At 43.2% G+C, this 23,172-nt stretch overlaps 3 protein-coding genes across 4 annotated transcripts; all 3 read left to right on the top strand.

The window, feature by feature from the left end:
• The first annotated feature begins 133 nt into the window (after positions 1–133).
• Positions 134–6,419, top strand: LOC146962544 (uncharacterized). Of its 2 annotated transcripts, XM_085768767.1 has the most exons (9): positions 134–523; positions 1,076–1,278; positions 1,366–1,467; positions 1,556–1,651; positions 1,727–1,837; positions 1,923–2,034; positions 2,708–3,503; positions 4,391–4,437; positions 4,527–6,419. In XM_085768767.1, exons 1-9 carry the CDS (start codon positions 490–492, stop codon positions 6,062–6,064), a joined length of 3,039 nt encoding a protein of 1,012 aa, XP_085624893.1. In that variant the 5' UTR covers positions 134–489; the 3' UTR covers positions 6,065–6,419. The 2 variants fall into 2 exon arrangements, with proteins under 2 accessions (XP_085624893.1, XP_085624894.1); XM_085768768.1 differs by lacking the exon at positions 134–523 and having other exon boundaries at positions 1,561–1,651.
• A 1,993-nt stretch (positions 6,420–8,412) lies between these two features.
• LOC146962543 (tetraspanin-7-like) lies at positions 8,413–9,548 on the top strand. The gene has a single exon (XM_085768712.1). It carries the CDS (start codon positions 8,445–8,447, stop codon positions 9,534–9,536), a length of 1,092 nt encoding a protein of 363 aa, XP_085624838.1. The 5' UTR covers positions 8,413–8,444; the 3' UTR covers positions 9,537–9,548.
• Positions 9,549–13,059: 3,511 nt separating this feature from the next.
• def6c (DEF6 guanine nucleotide exchange factor c) lies at positions 13,060–22,534 on the top strand. The gene is made up of 12 exons (XM_085768711.1): positions 13,060–13,629; positions 14,373–14,513; positions 15,413–15,595; positions 16,582–16,812; positions 16,912–17,058; positions 17,159–17,267; positions 18,694–18,914; positions 19,008–19,115; positions 19,389–19,555; positions 20,385–20,583; positions 20,719–20,809; positions 22,042–22,534. Exons 1-12 carry the CDS (start codon positions 13,534–13,536, stop codon positions 22,251–22,253), a joined length of 1,905 nt encoding a protein of 634 aa, XP_085624837.1. The 5' UTR covers positions 13,060–13,533; the 3' UTR covers positions 22,254–22,534.
• Positions 22,535–23,172: the final 638 nt, after the last annotated feature.

Genomic DNA, 23,172 nt, shown 5'->3' with positions numbered 1-23,172 from the left:
TTGGCTCTTTAGATTTTAATTAACAAACTCCCTATAAGTTCTGCAAACATGTTTGGTTGGCTCTTTAGATTTTAATTATTGCATTTAATGAAGAAAGATAAAGGTCATGTTAACAAAACAAAACAAAAAACAGACAGCTAGACACATGCAACAGTAAAGTGGAACTAAATGTATTTTAGTGTTTAATGGGCTAACTTTGCTGTTTACTGTGTCCGTAGTACGCTATTATAAAGGGTGATGTGAAAGTTCATACTTTCTAGATTATATATATTTATACAATTTTACATGTCGTGTATGGGAACCAAACATAAATTTAATTTTACGTTTTCATCACAGTGCAGTTCCCAGACTTTTATTTTGAAAAGAGGAAACGCAGTAGCAGACTTGAGGAAGCGGGTGTTTGCGTGCTAACAGCGCATGCTAGCCGCTAAATCCAACATGTGTCATTTAATGTTTCTTCTGCAAGACTAAGGGAGTCGTATTTCACCAATGGAGGTCCCTGGGTCAACAGAGAAGTTGAACGGTTTGTATATTTATGTTTTGGTTTAGCTTCAAGTTGAATAAGACTAAGTTTATGGTGGTGGGACAGTTAGCGGGGCCCGTCTATTTAAAGGAAACGTGAAACATGTCAGCTGTCAGACTAGGGCCAGTGCTTAGAAATCAACTTTAAACCACCAGACCTCTTTTTTGTCATAGTCAGGTATAATAGCCCTTTGTTAGTTGATTAAATGCATAGTTTCAGATGCTGTGTCAAGTTGAAAAATTAAAACTCAAAATAATTATATTCCAGTAATTAGACTGGTTCTTCTTAGGTATGAGATTTGTACTTTACACATAGGGAACAGAATATAGATTTGTCAGGTGGCCTACATTTATTTGTTTTCATAAAATATTGCTTCTGCTATACATTTAATATCAAAGATCTCATTTAAATACAGTTTTTAAATGGTTCAAATAAATATCTGTTGCTGTGTTTATCTCTGAAGTTTGCTCTCTGTCTGAATTAAAAGCTCATTGCTTCCCTCTGTTGTCCATCTCTGAAATCACACACATGTTACTGTACTGTATGTTTCAGACCCAGGCCTGCCCCTGTCCTCTCTTCGCCTCCTGGTGCCTCCGCTGCAGCTGCTGTCTGCTGCTGTGTGGCAGCTGGCGAAGCAGAAAGATGTGATGAACTATGGGAAGATCCAGGAGTTTGTGCTCATGGTCACAGAGGCCGTCCCGGGACTGATCAACCACAGACAGAGAGCGCAGCTTATTCTGGGTCTAAGAGGAAGGGTGAGAAGGACCCCTGCTATATATCACAATAAAATATGTTACTTTTGCAGTTATTAACTAACTAAGGTAGGTATATTCATATTGCAGTTGATCCTGGAGCTGTGTAAAGGCTCGGCTCGAGGTTCTGTTGATACTCAAGTGATCCAGACCTATTTGGACAAACTCCCTATAAGTTCTGCAAACACAGATGTAAGTACATTGAAAATACACCATTCCTCCAAACTAAATTATGATGCAATATGGCCTCTTTTAATGATATAAAATGAATCTGTGTCAGTACAGGGATGCAGAGGTGAAAGCGACAGAGTCCACATTCATTGCACTTGTTCAGAGCCTGCTGAAAGATCCGATTGAGAGAGCATACTTCTTCCAGGTCAGACAGATTTTAATTATTAATTTCTTAGCTTTACTAAATGCTAAAATAAACTGATTTAATTTTCTATTATAGGAAGTATTCCCAATGGAATATGGGCAACAATATGATGCCGCTCTGAATGTGTTATTGTGGGAGTTGCTCTCAAAACTGGAGAAGCTGCTGCCAATTCCAGATCTCAAACAGGTATTCAGTCAGTACATACAATTGTACTATTTCAGGTTGTTTTACCTTCTAGAAAAACATGTGAACAGCTGTGCTTTGATTACAGACATCAGCCTGGCTCAGCTCAGCCCCCTCTGTTCTGGAGGAATGTGTCCAGCCTGAAGAGCTGAACTTGATCTTTGAGCACTACAAGAGTTCAGGACTCCTGAAAACGCCTTGTAAGTGGAGGTGAACCGTTGAACAACCGAAAATAAACTTGGGTTCATCATATTCAATTTATGTCAGTTAAGTAGTGATTAATTACAGCCCTGTGCTTAAAGGGATAGTTCAACATTTTGACAAATTGGTCCATTGCCATAATCCCTATAGTTTTAGGAGTAGGTTCGTTACCTCTAATTGTCGGTGCAAGCTATTTTTAGAACGGCGGAGCAGAGCCGCGAGCTGCTCAGAGCCACGCTATGGAGGCTAATGGGATTTCTTGGTTTCCCTCATCAAACTCATCAATCCAACAACTGCAAAAAGCTCTCATGGACAAGTTGTGACCTGCACATTCACCACGCTATGAGGTAATAACATAACGTTACAAGACTGAGTTATTTTCGAGGTAAATTCACGCAAAACCACTGATGCGCGTTCCTGTCGGGGCAGTTTTTCGGTAAGCAGTCTCTGCATTTGCCTGGAACGTTATTATCTCATAGCGTGGTGAATGTGCAGGTCACAACTTGTCAACAAGAGCGTTTTAGAGTTGTTGGATTGTACACCTAAGACTATAGAGATTATGGTAATGGACCAATTTGCCAAAATGTTGAACTATCCCTTTAACGGTCTGAAGGTGTTGAGTCATCCTTCCTTAGGTCTTGCCAGCTTCAGTGACTCCTTGTGTTTTTACAGGTGGACCCTCATCCACGATTGGCAGCTGCATCATGTCTGCGTTATCCATTCCTCCCTCGCAAAAGACAAACATCTCTGTTGGACTGGAAGCGATCCACAACTATGCCAACGTCTTAAACCCTGTGACTTTTGTCGGCGCGGACCAGTACAGCGTCGTGGCTGTTTACACTGAGGTGGAGGTCGGGGTATCTGAAGTGAACGAGGAGGTGATCGAGTCGGCCGAAGTTCAGGTTCACACGGATTTCTACGAGGAGGAGATTGTGGCTGTGAGTGCAGAAAGTGTTGACGGCGAGGAGACCGGCAGCTTGAGAGCAGAGGAAACGAGTGAAACTGTGGATGTTGCTAAAGCGCTGGAGACCCTGACGAAAACCTTTGCGCTGAGGAAGGAGAGCCTCGGTCAAGACGTGGTGACGGGAAAGAGCTCCGATTCTTCCCTAAACGACGAGTGTGCATCAGGAAATGGCGATGATGAGGGAAAAACAAATGAAGCGCACGAAACAAGCGACCAAACTGATGATAGAGGAGAAACCACTGGAGAGGTGACGGACAAAGCTGCAGGCACAGAAAACAGTAACAGCTCCTCGTGTACAGAACAGAGGGACGACCACGAATCCCTCTCTGGCCACCAAGAGATGACGGATGTCTCCAGTGAGGCCGCCGTTCCTGAAACACAACAGCCCACCTGCACGGCGAACACCCGCAGATCCTCTCGTCTACAGATGAAGACTCCACATAACTGGCAGGAAATCCATAAATTCAAGAGATCATTAAAGGAAACGACGGAGGAACCAAAAACGTACGAAAAACCATTTGCACCATAGCTACTCATCCAATCCAATCCACTTTATTTATACAGCACATTTTCAAAACATTAAAGGTTGTGAGAAAAACACGCACATCAGGTAGGCCCAGTTGGGATGGGTGCTGGATAAAGGAGGAGTCAATGAAATAAAGAAAAAATCCGCACACCATAGGAGCTCCCTTAAGAGGATTTAATAGTGTGACGTTTCGAGCAGCAATGCTCTTTTTCAAACTGCTGAGTGTTACCAAGGTCCTGCACAGTGGTTTACATAAAAGACATAGAGCCCAAAATGGTAAGAAAATGTAATGAGGATTAAAAATAAAGATAAAATAATAATAATTTAAAAAGAATAAAAAGGAATGAATACATTTTAAAATAACAATAAAAAAGGAATAAAATAAGAAAGAAAACAGATTAAAAATACAATAAAATGATAATAAAAAGACAAACAAGAACAGAGATCACACAACTCTCATGCTGAGTTAAGAGCCAAGGAGTAAAGTAAGTTTTAAGATGTGATTTTAAAGTAGGTATTATTTCTAATGGTAGCTCATTCCACAGTTTAGGAGCCGCCACAGAAAATGTCTAGAGATCTCTTTGGGACGAGGAGAAGGAACTGATCAGCTGACCTCAGAGATCGTGTGTGTGTGAGTGTAGACATTTAGGAGGGTTAGAAATGTATTGCGGAGCTGATCCGTAAACTTTAAAGCTTTAAAAACAAACAATAAAAATTTTAAATTCATTCTAAAATGGACTGGGACTCATGACATATCTTCCAGTGGTTTAGTCACTGATCTCATTTTTATAAAAAGAATATTTCTTTTGATGTCCTGTTATTAATCAATATAATGTCCAACTGTGTTTTTTTTTTATTTCCCCAGGAGCAAAGCTGAAGAGTCAGTTGCCTCCTCTGTGATCGCAGTCAAAGGTAATATGTTGACATAAAGAGGAGATGCATTTCTTTTAGTGACATCTACATGTTTTACTCAAACCCCTGTCTTTTTTTTTTGTTTGCAGGCGGTCCTAATGACACAACCTCCATCATCTTCACCTGCTCACAGTGTCCCTTCCACATCTCCGATGAAAACAGCCCTTCTCACTTCCACATGCAGAGCATTCAAACTGAAGTGTACAGGACTCTCTCAAAAGACAAGTTTACGCCTTCTCCCTGCAGCACCGATGAAATATTTACATCCATTAAGCTCCTCCCTCAGGGGAACGCAGAGCAAAGCAAAGAAGAATCGCCCGACGACAATCAAAGCAAAGTCGGTGCTTCTCAGTCTCAGTCGCACGGCAAACAGAAAGTCCCCACGTGTGAAACGTGCGGTAAGACATTCACGCGGACGTCGGACGTCAGGAGGCACCAGCTCACGCACACCGGGGAGAGACCGTTCCACTGCTCGCAGTGCGACCGAACCTTCCAGCACTCGTGGGATCTGGCCAAGCACGAGAGCAAGCACCGCGGCGTGGCCATCGCCTTCCCCTGCCAGCTGTGCAAATGCTCCTTCACCAACCTCCGCTCGCTGACCGTCCACCACAAGAGGTCTCACTCGAAGGAGTCGGGGCTGCCGCAGCTCTGCTCCATCTGCACCCGGAGCTTCGCCACTTCCTCCGAGCTGCTCGAGCACAAGAAGTCCCACGTCTCCGCCAAACGCTACATCTGCCAGAAGTGCGGCGAAGGCTTCGACTCCCTGCTCGCGCGCTCCCAGCACCGGCAGATCCACCGGGGGAAGCCTCAGTTCAAGTGCCCGCAGTGCGAGAAGACGTTCACGCGAAGGTCTGACGTGAAGAGGCACCTGTCCACTCACACGGGGGAGCGTCCTCACCAGTGCAGCCAGTGCAACAGGAAGTTCTCGCTCCACTTCATGCTCATGAAACACCTCCGCGTGCACACGGGCGAGCGGCCGTTCCAGTGCTCCCACTGCCCAAAGAGATTCACGCTGGTGCCGGTACTGGCCAGACATGAACGGATGCACACCGGGGAGAAACCGTTCCTCTGCTCCCAGTGCGGGAAGGGTTTCCTGTCTCAGGGAGAACTGTCGAAACACCACACGTCACACGTGGACGACAGGCCCTACTCCTGCCCGCAGTGCGACAAGCGTTTCAAGAGCAAGAAAACCCAGCAGGAGCACATCGTCACCCACATGGGGGCGCGGCCGTACCCCTGCACCTACTGCGGGAAGGGCTTCGCCAAACCGCACGCGCTGACCAGGCACAACCTCATCCACACAGGAGAGAGGCCGTTCCCCTGCGGACACTGCGAGAAGTCGTTCCTCACGCTCACCGAGGCCCAGCAGCACCGCAGGATCCACACCGGGGAGAGGCCGTACGTCTGCAACGTCTGCCAACTCAAGTTTAGGAGCTCGTCGGAGCTGGCGCGACACAAACGCAGCCACTCGGGGCAGAAGTCGCGCAGGCCGTGCTGCGAGCAGTGCATGAAGACGTTCACATCCAAGGCCAAGCTGCAGGAACACATGGAGACGCACAGGGAGGAGGGAGGAGCTGCACAGTCGGAGGACTCCACACAGCCTATTGAAACAAATACCTGTGGATAAATTAGAAGAATTATAAAAAAATAACAGACAATATTTCTGAATCTTTAAGTTTTGATGTTTAGCTTTATCAGATTTAACAAGTTCTGATTAGAAGATAATATATTTTATTAAGACAAGGAGAGAAACGTTGATCCACAGTGAGTGGACAAGGAGAGTTTGTTATTGTTGCATCCTTCAACCTTCAAGATAATGTTCAACACTAATCACTTTTGACATATCAAAGTTTATATGTCAGCTCTACTGTCTCAGTTCCACTTTGCTTTAAAGTTGCAACTCAGAAATTATGTTTACGATAGTTTGCTTTAACTGGAAACCACTAGTGAAAAATTAATTCATTAAATAGATTTTCACTTTACATACTGACTGTTTCTTTCTATGTTGTCACTGTGATGTGTCAGCGATACATAGACAATTTCAATTGAATCACTTATGAGATTTTAGACGCACCACTTTAAAATACAAAGATCAAACATCTTTTTTATCATGGCTGAAGTCTTTGCTGAGGCCAGTGTTTCCATAAGAATTTCTCTAAGGCAGCATTTCCCAATATGACAGTCACATGAGCATTCATAAGACGATAAACAAGCACTCGAAACCAGAAAAAAAAAAACAGCTTTCAAATGTTGCTTTTATTCGAGTTGACCACTGTTTCTGTACAAAAACAGAAGAGTTGTTTCCACACACCTCTACTGCTTTACACTTCTGTTTCTACTGGAGCTGTATCTCAGGTGTCTTTGAATTATGTATTCCCTTCATTTCTGTCCAGAGAGCACATAAAAACCAAACGACTCTGAGCCGACAGTTACAGAGCAAAAGATTAACTATAAACATCATAAACATAAACTCATTTCCTCCGCAGACCTCCTGGCGACTGTGGTCGTCGTCATCATCCTGCTCGCTGTTGTTGTCAATCAGATACATTTTCTGCACTTCAAACAAATAGAAACAGATTTTAACCTGCAGGATGAGACAGCAGTGGCAGCTCTGCACAGCCTTCCTCTTCCCACACCATCAACATGTTTCTGGGTATTCCCCTCGCTGTTATTATGTCACTGTTATAGCTGTCCATATAAAAGAAGCGCCATTTATTTGTGGTTAATTAACCAAGAAGCCTTTAATTAGCTCCGACTGGGCAGAGAGGGTTGATGGGAGGGAAGCCGGCGGCGAGCAGGAATCACCAGGATAAAACTGGCTGCATTGTTCCACACAGGGGACACACACACAGAGTGCCGTCTAATGGGGCTTTTCACAGGTTTCAAATTGGTTTTCTATTTTTGGCATCGCTTATGTTTCTCAATATTTCCAACTATTAGTTTAAAAAAAGTGCAGTTCTAGAGGCAACCTAAAATATGGTGAATGAAATGTGGCCAAATCCATGTTAAATGAGTAAACATTATAGAAACACTAACAAACACTGACTGTAAATGTGAGTCCTTATGAAGAATTTGTAATAACTAACTTTATTTATGGTTAATACGCCAGCCAGACAATTTTGTGTTGCCAGGTTGTGCTTGACAAATTGTATTTCCTTTGGCTGCTGTAAATTCTTTGTGTTGTGTATTTATAAATGTTAATAATTCATCAAGAAATGTTCATAATTTATTATGTCTGAGGATTTTAATACATAGGTTATACATCTTATGTATAAAAATAAATAAAAGGGCTGTGAATTTATCACTTGATTCTAGTCCAGATTCTCCACAGATCTTTTTCACACATGCTCAAATAATCCATATCAGAACAATTTCCGGGTTATCTATCAATAAGAAACATAATGTCCTGCAGTTGGACGTATAAAGATGACGCAAAAGTATTTTTATAGCCTGGCAACCCAAAAGTAATCATTATAAGTGGCAGCTACAACATTAATTTGTATTAATATCAAACTGTTAAGGCAGAAAAATGTTTTTTGAGCCAAAGTTGAACACAGACGGAAGTCCCCTCCACGCCGAGAGAGGGTGTGCATGGAGTGACTCACACTCCATCCCACCGTCTTCACCTCTCGCCTTGACCAGAGCGAGGGGCGGCAGCAAGCGAGCGAGCAAGCAGATGTCGGGATGTGACTATCAGCGAAGGGATTTTGAGAGCCGGTGACCATGCAGGTGGAAAGAACCCCCAAAATAAACAGAGAAATAGGGTGGAAACAAGGGGGCTGTGGATGCAGATAACGGCACGGAGCAATACCCATCAGCAAGATTTACAGTCCAGTCGCCGTTGGTCGTGTTGGTGGTGGATTAATAACCAGTCATAAAGAGGTGGGAGGGAGACTGTGTGTTGCAGGAGGAAGAGAGTGAAGGCAGTTATAGAGGAAAGAAAAGAGAGGGGGAGTGGGTAAAAGAGAGAGAGAGTGGGGGGAGTAGATAAAGCCGGAGCCGGGACGATGAGCTCCCCACTGCCCTACGACTCGTTGTCAGCTCGACCGAGTCCCAGCAGACGAGCGTTGGACTGGGAGCGAGAGCAGCTAGCCGTGCGAAGACTGTCCTCTCCGCGGGGTCTGGACCTGCTCTCTCCCCCGCCTCTTCCTCGACGACCCTCCGCCATCCCCGGCTACCTGCTGTCGCCGTACCAGGAGCAGGAGGAGCAGCTCCACCTCCAGCACCAGCGTCTATCCCTGTCTGTCGGCTCGGAGGCCTCCCTGGCGCCCCCTGCCCCTCCACCTGTGGGTGTCATTGCCCCACCTTGCTGCCGCCCGGTGGGAGTCATGCACCTCCTGCGCCTGGGGCTCCTGGCTTTCAGCTGCCTCTTCTGGGCAGCCGGCTTGGCCCTCTTCACCCTTGGCGTGTGGGCTCAGATCTCTCTGGCGGACTACATGCTGTTGTCCGCCAATCGTTACCCCAATGCCCCGCTCATCCTGCTGTCCACGGGTGCCGCCGTCACCGCCTGGGGCTTCCTGGGTTGTCTCGGGGTGGCTGCAAACCTGCCGTGCGTGCTAAGAGCTTATGGGTTCTTTCAACTTGCCGCACTCATAGCCGGTTTGGCAGGGGGACTCTCCGGCCTCTTCTATCGTGAAGATATTGCCGGAGGGTTTCGCAGCGGTTTACAGCGAGCGGTGGCAGGCTACACAGAAGACGAAGGCCGTGCCGATGCCCTAGACAGCTTACAGAGGGCCCTGGAGTGTTGTGGAGCTGAGGGCTGGCGTGACTGGCTCACTTCAGATTGGGCTATCCAACACATGACCTTCTTTCCCTCCGAGAACGGTACTTCAGTGTCCCTGCCCGACAGCTGCTGCGTCAGGCGCAAGGGTTGCAAGAATCGGCCTCTTCTGTCCGACGATAACGAAGGGGTAACTGCCGCGGGGATCCATCCACACGGCTGCTTCCGCAAAGTCTTCAGTTTGGTCAACGACAACGTCTTCCACATCGCTGCCACCGTGTTGGGATTAGCCTTCACCCAGATCGGAGGCATTGCCCTGGCTTGTCTGCTGGCCAATAAACTAGCGCCAAGACAACGTCGCCGTGTAGTGGCACATTAATGGTCAACTCCGAACCAATGGGTTGACCAGTTTGTAGATGGTTAAGATTGGTGATGAACAATGCCCTGAATTAGCAAATCGATAAGAGTTGCAAAGTTTGGGAAGGTTTTGGTGCTACAAGTTGAAGTCCCATTTATTGTCCAACAGTTAAGTCATCTGTTAGTGCACTCCCAAATATTGGCTGGTGCATAAAAACTAGTATCATCTAGTATTATCAACACAACAACCACTTCAAAAAACCATCAACTGTTTGTTGATGGTAACTCAAAGGTAAATAGCCAATGAGCGTACAAAATTGAGGATGGATTGAGGATTCCTGTCTGCAAAAGGCACAGAATTGGCTTTATTTCTGATTTACACCTTAACTGCCTATCCACAGCAATAGCAGCTCCTTTGTTTCTATACTGAGGAACTTCAAGGATATCATTGATATAAAAGGGAATTCAACCAGAAACTCCTCACACTTTGCAATTCTTTGACACTCACTGTTTGCCTGACTCTTTTCTGCCCAATTAAAAAATATATATACCTACGTATATATGTATATGTTTGGGTAGAAGAGGTGCAATTTAGTCTTCTGTCTGTTTCGATACCAAACAAGAGACAGTGTTAGATCACATGTGGGGTTAGATTGGATAGATTGTTTAATATGGTAGCAGAGAATGATCGATGCTTTCCTTTATTTTCTTTTTTGCTGTATAATTTCCAGAAATATATAAACAATGGCATGATTTGATGAAATTCACTGTGTAGAATGTGATTAATTATTTACAGTCTATCAGCTTTTGTATTGGATTTTTCCGCGAGTTACCTCATGTCATAAATTTCACCACTGAATGCACAGGAATGTTCACCAGCAGGTTTCCACTTTTGTTTTAGTCTGGCTGCGTTCAACAGATGTTCATATCTACGTTATTTAGTTTTTCCATGACAAAGACTACACTGTGTTAGAATGGTGCTTTAGGAAATGGCTCGATACTGTCACCCAACAAGCTGCAACTGTGTTGCTAGAGTTTGTATGTTCTGAAGCACAAATTTATCTTACAGCACTAAATTTTATGATTAGCACTACAACTAGGCTATGCTTCTACAATGCTTGGTTGCATTGGCTTGACCGCAGACATTGTGCAACCAGCAGCATGAAACAGTTGGTAGAAACCTTGACCAGATATTAGCAATTTCTTTTTAGTATCTTAGCATTCGACAAGTCTATGCATATTCTCATTCATCCAGGCCATGGTTATCTCTGGGCAACAAATTGAATGGAAGGCAACTGGACTTGTATTTTTTTCTAAGAAGACAATTAGCCTCTAATCCAAGGGGCTTCATCAGTTCGCAACGCATCGGTCTTACTAGTTCAGTGAGGACTAGTAAGGCTGATGCCTTCAATTCAATTTGTTGCTCAAATCGAGCATTCGACATCAAACTTAAACTTAATCACACAAAAAAAGGGTTCAACATTTCTAGAATATGTTTGGTATTAAGTTGGAGCAAGGAGGAGCTAGCAATCAGTTAGTTTAGGTTAGGTTGGCAAATATGCAGAAAGTGGGGGGTTCTTTCTTTCTTGTATTTTTTTAAATTTATTTTTTTTTACATCTTTGCTTAGCTGTTTTTGTTTTCAGTGTTATGCTTTAAGCTAACAGTCTAGTGGCTGTAGTTTTAATTTTACTTCGAAACAAGAGATCTGTTCATCTACCTCTTGTGGAGGAATAAAGAAAATAAGTGTACATACCAAATGGTCACTGTTACAAACTGTTACTTTGATAAATGTGAAATGTGTTGTTTTGTTTTGTGTGTGAGAGCTTGTTATCTGTGTTTTGAGATTACTAGCATTAGCTTCCTGTCTATCCTCAGCATCTCACCTTTCCTATTCTGGATAGGCCTTTTTATTGCTCCTGTAATTATAATGTATGACATAAATATTGCACATTCAATAATGTATAATCCATTCTAATAATAACCAACAACGGACACAAGCATGACTGAACCTGTAAGCTATATCTGTCAACAATAAACTGAAAATCGTTGCCTGATCACAGGATATGATATTGATTCCACACTGGGAATGACCATGTGAAGGTCGCTGCCCTTGAATATATTAAATATGTAGCTATAAATGGCAACATCATCCTTATGTAATGGTAATCTAATGGTGATGTAGTGTAATAGGTACAGTACAGTACAAACAACATGCAGCACAGCAAGGTGAAGGCATATCTGAAGTGTATGTATTTAATAAATGTGTGACTCAGAGAGCTTGTGAAGAGAATTTTTTTGATTCAAGGTATTTTTTCCCCTCTTTTCTGTAGAAATAACGGGACAGATGCCAGGTGTATGAAGCCACCACTTGCATTTTAAAGACCATAGAAGTGTGTCAAGGGTTTTAAGAAAGGCCGTGGACGTGTGCCAGAGTGGTAAATTCTCAGCGCTGGGAGTGGTCGATCCTCGTATAAGACCTCTGGCCTGGCAGGTCTGAATTACAGCTATCTGAATGACATCTCATTTCTGCCACCACCTGAGACAACGGTGATTACATCTGCCCTTGAAGGGGCGACAACAGATACAGCCACACTGCTGTGCATGATGAACCACAACAGCATGACACAGCATTGATTAGTTTATGGAGCAGAAAATCATGAACTACTGTATATCCTCTGCTTGAACCGGATAGCTAACATGAAGTGTTTTTTTTAAACATTTATCACAACGTTTGCCTTAAAACCTACATACATCGATGCTGTGATCATCAGTGCTTTGGGCTGTGGCCTCTAAACAATTTTCATGACCTAATTATGGTATTGATTAGCCTACATTATACTCCGACAAGGCTTGCGGATGCTGTCTGATTACATGTCCTTGTTTAACCCATTTTGCTTCACGTTTCCACATCCCCACTGCTTTCACTTAGCCGACAGAAGCTGTGATCTGAGAAACATGCAAGCAACACCTTAAACACAAGGAAACCACAACGGGCATTTATCTCACAATTGTACTGAAAAACATCTTTGGTGTTGCTGATTAGCTGTGTGATAAAGGGAAAAAAATATCACCAGAAATAACAGATCTTTGGCACTTGGATATCAGTAGGTTACACATGTAGGCTATATAAAGACAAAAAAGTGAGAAGACTGTGCATCAACTTGATTAGACATGTTGCAGCTTTAATTTTCAGTATCACCCAGTCAAATACTGTATGTGTTGCCACACTACAAAGACACGTTATCCATAAAATATATAATTCAGTGTGTAAAATAACTTCAAATTCTTACAATAATGAGTTTAAAGACAACATAACTTCACTGTTATGTTTCCACTGAACAGAATAAACAGAATAAATCCAGAGTTGGTTGAGAATAGGTATAAAAAAAAATGCTGTAGGCCTATATCATGTAGCCTACTGCCCCTCCACGTTTCTGATTTTGAAGCTGCTGATTAAAAATGGCTTTAAGCTTTGAACACTAATGGGTGTGTCCCTGAATCCTCTGCGAGCCTCCTGAATCTGATAACAGCACGGATACCACTCATTTGCCTTTTTGGTTTTTTGGCTTTGAGCACTTTGAGGAATTCAGAAATCCAGCCCCTAGGCTACTGTCTGAATAAATGTCTCAGATGTTAGAAATGGAGCTTGGATAAATGGAGATTACGCCTGAATGCTACGTTTTTGTTTTATTCAAAGAGACTTATTCGTGTTATTGGAGGATTAAAGATAAAGAAAACGGTTTAAAATATGAGTAAAGTCGGACTGTTCATTGTTGAGGACCGTGTGGGACTCCAGGCTTTATCTCTACTCTCCGCCTCTTTAAGTCTGCCCTACATCTGACTCATTTAGGTCCTTTGCCGTTTGCACAGCAGTCTGCGCTCTGCCCCATATTTTATTTGGCAATTCTCGCCGCCACCGCCGCCGCCGCTGCTCCTGCTGCTGCTGCTGCTGCGTAAAAAAGTCCTCGCTCTGCGCTTTGGAAATGTAGTTCTTTTTGCGCACGACGAGGTCTCCGAAATGGACCTGAAATCCGAACTGCTCAAGTCCATCTGGTACGCGTTCACATCGCTGGACGTGGAGAAGTGTGGGAAAGTCTCCAAATCGCAGTTAAAGGTAAGATGGGGAGTGACTGGGAGTTGTTTTGAGTTCAGGAAACCGAGCCGAGGGGTCGACTCCTGGGCAGCACAGATACACACTTTAACAGTTTTCTGCGACTTTTTGCTTGGAATATATCATAGCTCACCTCTTTCTGCATTTGTCTGTATGACATATGAGTTAAAGATGCAACGTGGGTAACACAGAGGCTCTACAAGCTCTCAGAGAAGACCAAATATTTGCTGAAGCTTCCAGTTTTCTCCAAACAAACATGCTCAGATTGGAGGTATAAGGTGTGATCCTGTGTTCTGGCTTCAGAGCTCAAAGTCCAGCTTTTCCCAGTGGCCCATGGTCTTTATGAGAAACACAAAACCACCACAATCAGGGCCTTTTATCAAACTATAACACAAGACACAACAAAGAAGCTGTATTTTGACCTTATTTTTTGCCATCTGTGACACCACGGTGAGTGTTATTTGTGTCTGTCATGTTGCTTTTCTGTCCAGTTCCTACTTGCCTGCCTGAGCCCCCACAGCTGAGAAGAATCCAGGGAACTGGCAGAAAGCTGTCCTGACATGCTTTAGTCCCCGAGGACCAGCTGTCTGTACTTGTGTGTGTGTGTGTTTGTAGTAGATATATGAAGAAATATGGAGGAGCACACAGAAGACTCACAGACTCATACGTGCTGCTGACTTTTGTGCATTTTGAGCAAGGTCATATATAGCTTCTATATTCAATGTATGTCTCTGTTTTTCCTTCAGGTGCTTTCCCACAACCTGTACACCGTGCTGCACATCCCACACGACCCCGTGGCTCTGGAGGAGCACTTTCAGGACGACGATGACGGGCCGGTGTCCAATCATGGCTACATGCCCTACCTCAACAAATATATACTGGATAAGGTACGGTATGCACTTTTATTTCTAACAGCAGACATCTTGATGGCACTGTTTTAACAGCTTTTATACGAGTTGTGAATTATTGGCAGGAAATGGCACTTAAACAACTATGTGACAAATTTAAAACTACATAGTCGCTCGAAGAGAGTTGCTCAAAATTCACAAAACCTACTGATCGTACAGACTTACTGAGAATAAATAGATTGTTGAATTAGCCAAAAGGCGGCGGAAAAAGGCCATAAAAACACAACTGAATCAACAAAGGGGAGAAGGACAGAAGAAGCCAACAACTACAAACTGTGTGTTTGAAAGTTTATCTGGGATTAACCAAACCGTACATAGCTCCACATGCTTACTCAGGCTGGATGGTGAATTTTTTTTACTTTATTTCAGGCAGCAGTGAAGTTTGGTCAACACAGCCAACAATTAAAACAACATGAATCATTCTTTATTTCTAAAAAAAAAAGATTACAAACCTCGAGTTGAAATAAGGCCATGGAGGCTCTGGTGACGAATCTTCAGCCTTGTGTTTTTCCAACGTCACCATTGTTAAAGCACTGCTAAGTTGAAACAGACAGTGTAAGGCCTATTATAGTTCACAAAATAAAAGAAAATGGAGTCAAAAGCACAATATTTGTCTTTCTAAGTGTCAATTCGTGTCAAATGAACTGTTCCCCTCTGCTGACAGTTCATCTTTATCTTTGTCCTTGTTGCTCTCACCAGGTATGAGGAAATTTAGTTCAGAAGCCGAGCGACATGTAGAGGTGGAGATAAAGTCAAGGGTTAAAGTGGGCGGAGCAACTTCCCATTAATCTGGACTGTGTTTTGTTTGTTGATATAATATTTTCCACAGTTATTAAAGGCACTAAAGTCGTCGCCGTGTTTTTTTTTGGTCTTCTCAGGTTAAAGAGGGGATGTTCGATAAGGAGAAGTTCGACGACCTGTGCTGGATGATGACGATGAAGAAGAACTTCAAGGGGCCGCCACAGGGGGCGCTGCTATCGGAGAGGGACTGTTTCAAGCTCTTCTGTTTATTCAACCTCCTGTCTGAGGATCGCTACCCGCTGGTGATGATACCAGAGGAGGTAAACGATGACGGAGGAGATAATTAGCCTGTCAAGAACAGGAAATAGTGAACATTTAGTGTTGTAACTGAAGGATTTGATTGAGACTTGATTGATTAGGGATTGGCTGAGAATCATGACAATCGAGATAAAACTAGGGTCACATATATATATATATATATATATATATAACATTCAATAAGTGCAAACATGTCTTCAATAACATTGGATAGACGAATGAAGATTTAATCAGCGATAAGTCTCACCACCACAGCTTTTAACGCAGCTGCGAGCTGAGCCACTTTCACTGTGACCGGTTTATTGCTAGAAAGAAATATTAGGCTCCATAAAACCCCAGCTTGTGTCCCCAACAAAGTCCGACCATTTTACATTTTTTCACAGCAGTGCAAGTTAGTAAGTTAATGAGGCTCTTCCTTCCTGCACTTCCTCCATAATGCGTTTGGTTTCCTGTCGACAGAGACCAAAATAAACCGCCTTTGTACCGGCAGCACAGCTAGCCTTCCTCTGTAAACGTATATCACTGAATCATACTGATACAAGATGTCAATGCCTGTATCGGCTGATCCTGTATCAATGCGGTAACACTTTACTTGAATAGGTATTCATAAGATTGACGTCACAACCATGACATAACAGCTGTCATAAACACCAATGAATACTTATGACAGCTGTCGTTAAGTGTCATTCGGTAAGTTATGTCACTTTTAATGCAAAGTTGACATTGTTTGAGATGTTTTTGTTCTGAGAACTTGACATCATTTTTAAAGTTTGGCAATTCTGGTCTGCTATGACAGTTTAAATTGTCTTTATGTCAAGTTGTCAGAACAAAAACATCTCAAACAATGTCAACTTTGCATTAAAAGTGACATGACTTACCGAATGACACTTAACGACAGCTGTTCTTATGAATACCTATTCAAGTCAAGTGTTACCATAAATGCTAATATGTAAAAGTATCTGGCTGTTGTTGATTTTTTTTTTTTAAGGTGGAGTATCTGCTCAAGAAAATCTCCACAGCTGTGAATGAGGAGTGGGATGGGAAGCTCTTGGAGGACTTGATATCCCAGGATGCCACGTTCCAGGAGGAAGGGATGTCCGTGTGGTCGTTCCTAGAGCACATGGGTGCGGGTCAGCTGCTGAGGGTCACCAGCGGCGAGGCCTTCAGCCTGGCTCTGGACGAGGTCTTCCTGGAGATGTACCACAACGTCCTGAAGAGGGTGAGCATTTCTATCAACTTTTTATTCTTTTATTTTATTTATTTATTAGTCAAATCATCTGCTTCCTCTGTCGTCTTCATCCTGAACGCTGTTTTCCAGGGTTACATGTGGAAAAAGGGCCACGTGCGTAGGAACTGGACCGAGCGCTGGTTCGTGCTGAAGCCGCTCTCCGTGTCCTACTACGTCAGCGAGGACCTGAAAGACAAGAAAGGAGAAATCCAGCTGGATAAAAGCTGCGTGATAGAGGTTGGTGTGGAAACATTAGTCCAAACGAGTTCACCACCCCCTCACTTTCTTCAATGAACTATTAAACTAACTCACTGACTGTTTCTTCCCCGCGTCGCAGCCTCTTCCAGACCGGGACGGGAAGCGCTGTCTGTTCTGTGTGAAAACCCACAATAAAACCTACGAGATGAGTGCGTCTGACCAGAAGCAGAAGGTGGAGTGGACTCAAGGTGTGTTGGTGTGTACAAGTGGAAACACAAGGAAACAATCACAAATTAACACCATCGATTTATAATGACATCTTTGGACTTCTGCTCATCTGCTATAAACACCAAAACTCCTGAACTTTTTTTATTTAATTTGAAGCCATTTAGTGATGAGTTCAACAATGTCAAAAATGTGTTGCTTCCTGCTTCGTAAATATGAGAAACTGGAGCTTTGTTTGAATTATGCATTTTGGTAAATCTTTTTTTTTTGCTTTTAGACTGTTACTTGGATAAAACAAGCGATTCAATTTCAACGTCATGAGTTTTGGAAATTGTGAATGTTTCCTGCTGCTTTCTGTTGTTCACAAACTAAACAAGTGAGCGATTTATTAATCATCAGATAAACTGGTGATGAAAATTATCATTATGTGCAGCTCTAACCATCTTATGTGTATATGTTTATTAAAGGGATAGTTCAATATTTTGGCAAACTGACCCATTGCCATAATCCCTATAGTCTTAGCAGTAGGTTCGTTACCTTTAATTGTTGGTGCAAGTTATTTTTAGAACGGTGGAACAGAGCCGCGAGCTGGTCAGAGCTACGCTACGGAGGCTAATGGGATTTCTTGATTTCCCTCATCAAACTCATCAAATACACAATCCAACAACTCCAAAATGCTCTGGTGGACAAGTTGTGACCTGCACATTCACCACGCTATGAGATAATAACAGAACGTTACGAGACAGAGTTATTTTAGAGGTAAATTCATGCAAAACCGCTGATGTGCGTTCCCGTCGGGGGCAGTTTATCAGCAAGCAGTCTCTACATTTGCCTCGAAAACAACTTCAACTGTTATTATCTCATAGCGTGGTGAATGTGCAGGTCACAACTTGTCCACCAGAGCGTTTTGGAGTTGTTGGATTGTGTATTTGATGAGTTTGATGAGGGAAACCAAGAAATCCCATTGGCCTTCGTAGCGTAGCTCTGACCAGCTCACGGTTCTGCTCCGCCGTTCTAAAAATAGCTTGCACCGACAACTGAAGGTAACGAACCTACTCCTAAAATTATAGGGATTATGGCAATGGGCCAATTTGCCAAAATGTTGAACTATCCCTTTAACCTTAGAGCAGGGAGAAGATGTCACAACAAGCAGAGGAGAGAGAAAGGAGCAGTAGGAATCTGGAGGAGTCGTGTTTTTGTTTTGTTGAACGTGACCTTGACATTCCAGCTCATTTTCAACAACGTCGTCATGTGACACTGAGAAATTTCAAAGTTGCACAATTTAGCTTATCGTGTTTATTTTAAAGGCCGTGAATTATTTCATGCCATGAAGCTGTTTTATGCACATCCCAGCTAAATCAACCGCAAACCATAGCGACAACTGTTACAATACTGTTCATTTACAGTAGGATATCCATGTTTGTGTGTGTGTGTGTGTCGCCTCTCCAGCCCTGCAGACAGCCCTCCGTCTCCAGAGCGAAGGCAAGTCTTCCTTCCACCAGGAACTCAAACTGAAGAGGCGGGTCCAGCGGGAACACAGCCAACGGGAGCGCAGCCGGAGCGCCCGCAGCAGCTGCAGCAGCCAATCGGACGACTCGAACATCCAGGAGACGGAGAAGATGGAGAAAGAGAAAGACAGACAGGACCTGGAGATCGAAAGCATCATCCAGGTAAAAGAGGGAGGAGGATGGGGGAACAAAAGAGGGACAAATCTGTGTGATCGCAATGACGAGCTCATATGTGTGTGTGTTGGTGTTTCGCAGCACGCACGGGAGTTGGAAACTAGACGAAGGGAAGCGGAGGAGAGAGAGAGGAGGAAACAGAGGGAGGTGCAGATGGAGCTGGAGAGGCAGTTGAAAGAAGCTGAGATGGTGAGAAAAAAGTTGATGAGAAGCCAGATGAGAAGATTTATTTACAGTTCCTCTGAAAGGGGAGTTGACGTCCGTCCCGTTGGGTCTGATGATCCGTGGAAACAGCACCAACACATTGGCATTATAAAAGTCAGATTTAACCTTTAGTGATGTGGAGAAACGGTTACGACATTACTGGAAAAGGTGATTCAGGAATAGGTCAGTTTTTTCCACTTAACTGGTGCTGTTTGTGTGTGTGTGTATGCATGTGTGTGTGTGTGTGTGTGTGTGTAGTTGAGAGACAGCATGCAGGCAGAGATGCAGGAGAAGGCGAAGGAGGCCGAGCAGCAGAAGAAGAGGATCCAGGAGCTGGAGCTGACGCAGCGGAAACTGGAGTCGGCTCTCAACATGGAGATCCAGGCTCGACTGGAGGAGGAGCGGGCCGGGCAGGAACTGCAGAGGTGACACACACACACACACACACACACACACACACACCCCTCTGGGCTCTAAACCAGGGATAACACAATGTCGGACACTGTGAGCTTCCTCTCGGGCAAAACTGAGAGAAGTGAGCTCAAGAATATTAAAGCAGACACTTTTATCATTTGAATAACTCCTATTAGGTTGTGGGGTCGCCTGAAATGTCCAGTAATTGATAAAAATATTCTTTAAACTAATTATTATTCTTTTTAAAAACATGATTAAAAATACCACACACACAATCCTAAACAACTGTATTCTATACTTTCACTTTCTCAAATTCAAATCGAGTTCAAATAAAATGCAGCATATAAAAATATCTGAGCTGGCGCATCTTGATTGTGATACCAAAATGGAGTCATGAGCCAGAAAAGGTTGGGAACTACTGTATTAGGGGCTAATAATGCTCTGAGATATAGAGCTATAACTTCCCATAATGCTCAGGGGGATATAAATCATATATTTAATGCTGTTTTATAATCCTATATTAGTTTACAGGCGACTGTCAGTGTTTTAGCCCGACACTGAACAGAGCCGTGTCTTCTCAGAGGATCTGTGGATGTTTATTTACAATGAGAAACTAGCTGAAGATAAGGACTTCCACGGAAGTGCGAGTTGCTCTGAAATATGTGTGTCATGTCGATGTGTTTGAAGTAGATTGCGTCAGTCGTGCGCTGATGGTTTCATAATTGCTTCCATTAACTCTGTGTGTCAAAGCTGCTGTTGGTAATTGGGTCAAACCAAACCAAACCAAACCAGCTCCTCAACTTCTTCTGCTCTTTCTTTCTTCTTTTTTTTTCTCTCCAGGTTGCTGCAGGCTGAGGAGGAGAAGAAGAAGCAGTTCCAGCTCCTGCAGGAGCAGCAGAGGGCCCTGGAGAACCTCTGCACCATGATGGAGGACGCCGACGGCAGCGCCGAGGTGGACACGCCCTCGGCCCTCCACTCGGCCTCGCAGGAGCTGCAGGACCTGAGGGCGTCGCGCCAGAGGAGCCACCAGCGCCTGGAGGTGAGGGGAGGGAGGAGGAGGAGGAGGAGGAGGAGGAGTGCTGCTTGGATCAGCTCTCTGTGTGTGTGTGTGTGTTTAAAATCAATAAAACAAAAACACTGACGAGCAGATGTGACTTTCCTGCTCTGACTGCAGGAGGTGCAGGAGAAGCTGAGGAACGCCAGTCAACACGTGCGTCACTGGAACGTCCAGCTGAACCGCCTGATGACGCCCATCACTCCTGGAGGTGCAGCGTCTCTACCTACTACATGTCATTATTACCTTCATTTAAAGGGATAGTTCAACATTTTGGCAAATTAGCCCATTGCCATAATCCCTATAGTCATAGCAGTAGGTTCGTTACCTTAAATTTGTTGGTGCAAGCTATTTTTAGAACGGCGGGGCAGAGCCGCGAGCTGCTCAGAGCTACGCTACGGAGGCTAATGGGATTCTTGGTTTCCCTCATCAAACTTATCAAATACACAATCCAACAACTCCAAAATGCTCTCGTGGACAAGTTGTGACCTGCACATTCGCCACGCTATGAGATAATAACAGAACGTTAGTTGTTTTAGAGGTAAATTCATGCGAAACCGCTGATGTGCGTTTCCCTCTGGGGCAGTTTTTCGGCAAGCAGTCTCTGCATTTGCCTCTGAGCAGCTTTTGGGCCAATGTGCCAAAATGTTGAACTATCCCTTTAAATACTCTGTGCTCAATTGTGAAATAGAGTATATTTAAAAAATGCAGAAAATGATTTAACATCCATGAATTATTAAAAAACCCAACACAGATGAGAACATTGAAACAAGGGCGAGGTTCTGTTATCACAACTTTTCATTTTAAAGCATCGTAGCTAGTATCTTTTCTAATGGAGAAAAAATCCAGTCAGATGTAATTAAACCTTTATGTAGCGGCTACTCATCCTGAAACAAAAAAAAAAAAAACATAGGCCCACCCAGGTGCATGCTGGTCCTAAACTGGTTGACCTACATGAATGACCTAATAGCATTATCCGTAAAATAAACACAATTGTTAGATAAGCAAACAATATAAAGAAACTAATAGAAGAAAAATAAAAACTGATTAATTGAAGTAATCCAACTCAAAACAAATATAGATAAATATAAATAATAGAAAAATCATCAAACTAGTTCAGCATTTTCCACAGTGGGACGATGCAGTTGAGTTTGCACTTTGTCCTTGAAGGGGAGAGAGATAATGAGACAGTATCTGGGTTCTTCAATAAATTCTAGCAGCCGCACATGGGAACAAAGCAAAATAATAATAATGAAAAAAAAAAGATATCTGTAAAAATTCCTGTGTTTGGACCTGCTCCAGAAACTAATAACTTCTGTCTTGGACTTTGACCTAAATCCTTAAAATAGGACGTTAACATAAACTCATTGGGGGACATAGTTAAGTGGCGGTTTTGAGGCCTTACTTGGAGTCAACTGGATGTTTTTTCCTTCTAATCTTCAGAGCGTTTGGAACATAGCCTATCATCCCAAAAAAAGTGTCCCAAAAAGGAAGGCGCCCTGGCGAGTAACGAGTTCATCTCCAAATTCAAGATCCGAGCCGAGCAGAACAGCAGGAATCCGGAGGACGAGCAGAGGCTGGAGGAGCAGCTGGAGGCCGCCCACCTCGCAGACAAATCGGACCAATCGCAGGGAAAACCCAACGGGCAGATGTGATGAACCACAAGGGAACAAGTTCTCTAATGTACGAGTTTAAAAGTGATGAGAGAAAGTCTTCGTCGTGTGTGTCGAGAGAGTGAGAGTGGAAGGAGGAAGGAGAGCGATGCATAGAAAACATGCTAAAAAGCTTTGTATTATATTTATACTCAGAGTTGCACACACTAACATGGAGAATGACGCAGGAATAAATGAAAACACATTTGTCTAAGATCAACAGAAATTTACAGTTTTTGTACAAATAAAGTTTCTCGGTGAATAATAAAATTCACTAAAACCTCTCTGAACAACAGCCTCAGTTCATCTCAGACTCGGCTGCTCCTCTCTCGCTCGTAGCTATCTGATGACGGTGGAAACCACAGGAAGTCGAGTGCAGACAAGAAAAGGGTTGAAAAAAAGTGCAGGTGAATACATCATTGCACAGGAGCCAGAGGTTTCAACACTCTTACCTTTAGCGGTTTGCAAAACAAAACAAAATACTGAGCAGCTGAACTCTACACGTGAACCAGCTGGTAAATATACCGCCCGAGGCTCGCTCATTACAGATATATTATCAGCATATGGAGCAGATAAGTGATCAGAAATTGCACAACAGGAATATTTAAGTGACAATGATGCGTCGAATTTACTTTATTTTTCAGATGCTTCATAAATCCTCCACTGTGAAATGTAAATAATCCAAAGTTGTTTGTTTGTGGTTCATATTCATACTACAATAAAGATAAAACTCCACGTATAACGAGGGGAAATTCACAAAATATAATATTAGCTGATATATTTATTATTACCATAATGATTATATTTTAAAATCTCAATTATTTATATCAACCACCCTTAAAAGAAGCATTAGATCATCATAACAATTTAAAGGTTTTGGATTTAACTTAACTTTGGAGTCAAAATTATCAGAAAGTAAATT

Source organism: Trachurus japonicus, chromosome 23 (assembly GCF_045865225.1).
Source record: "Trachurus japonicus isolate A0001 chromosome 23, Traja_1.0".
Taxonomy (NCBI): Eukaryota; Metazoa; Chordata; class Actinopteri; order Carangiformes; family Carangidae; genus Trachurus; species Trachurus japonicus.
Note: the sequence above shows the minus strand (reverse complement) of the source record. Positions and strands in the feature narration are given on the sequence as shown.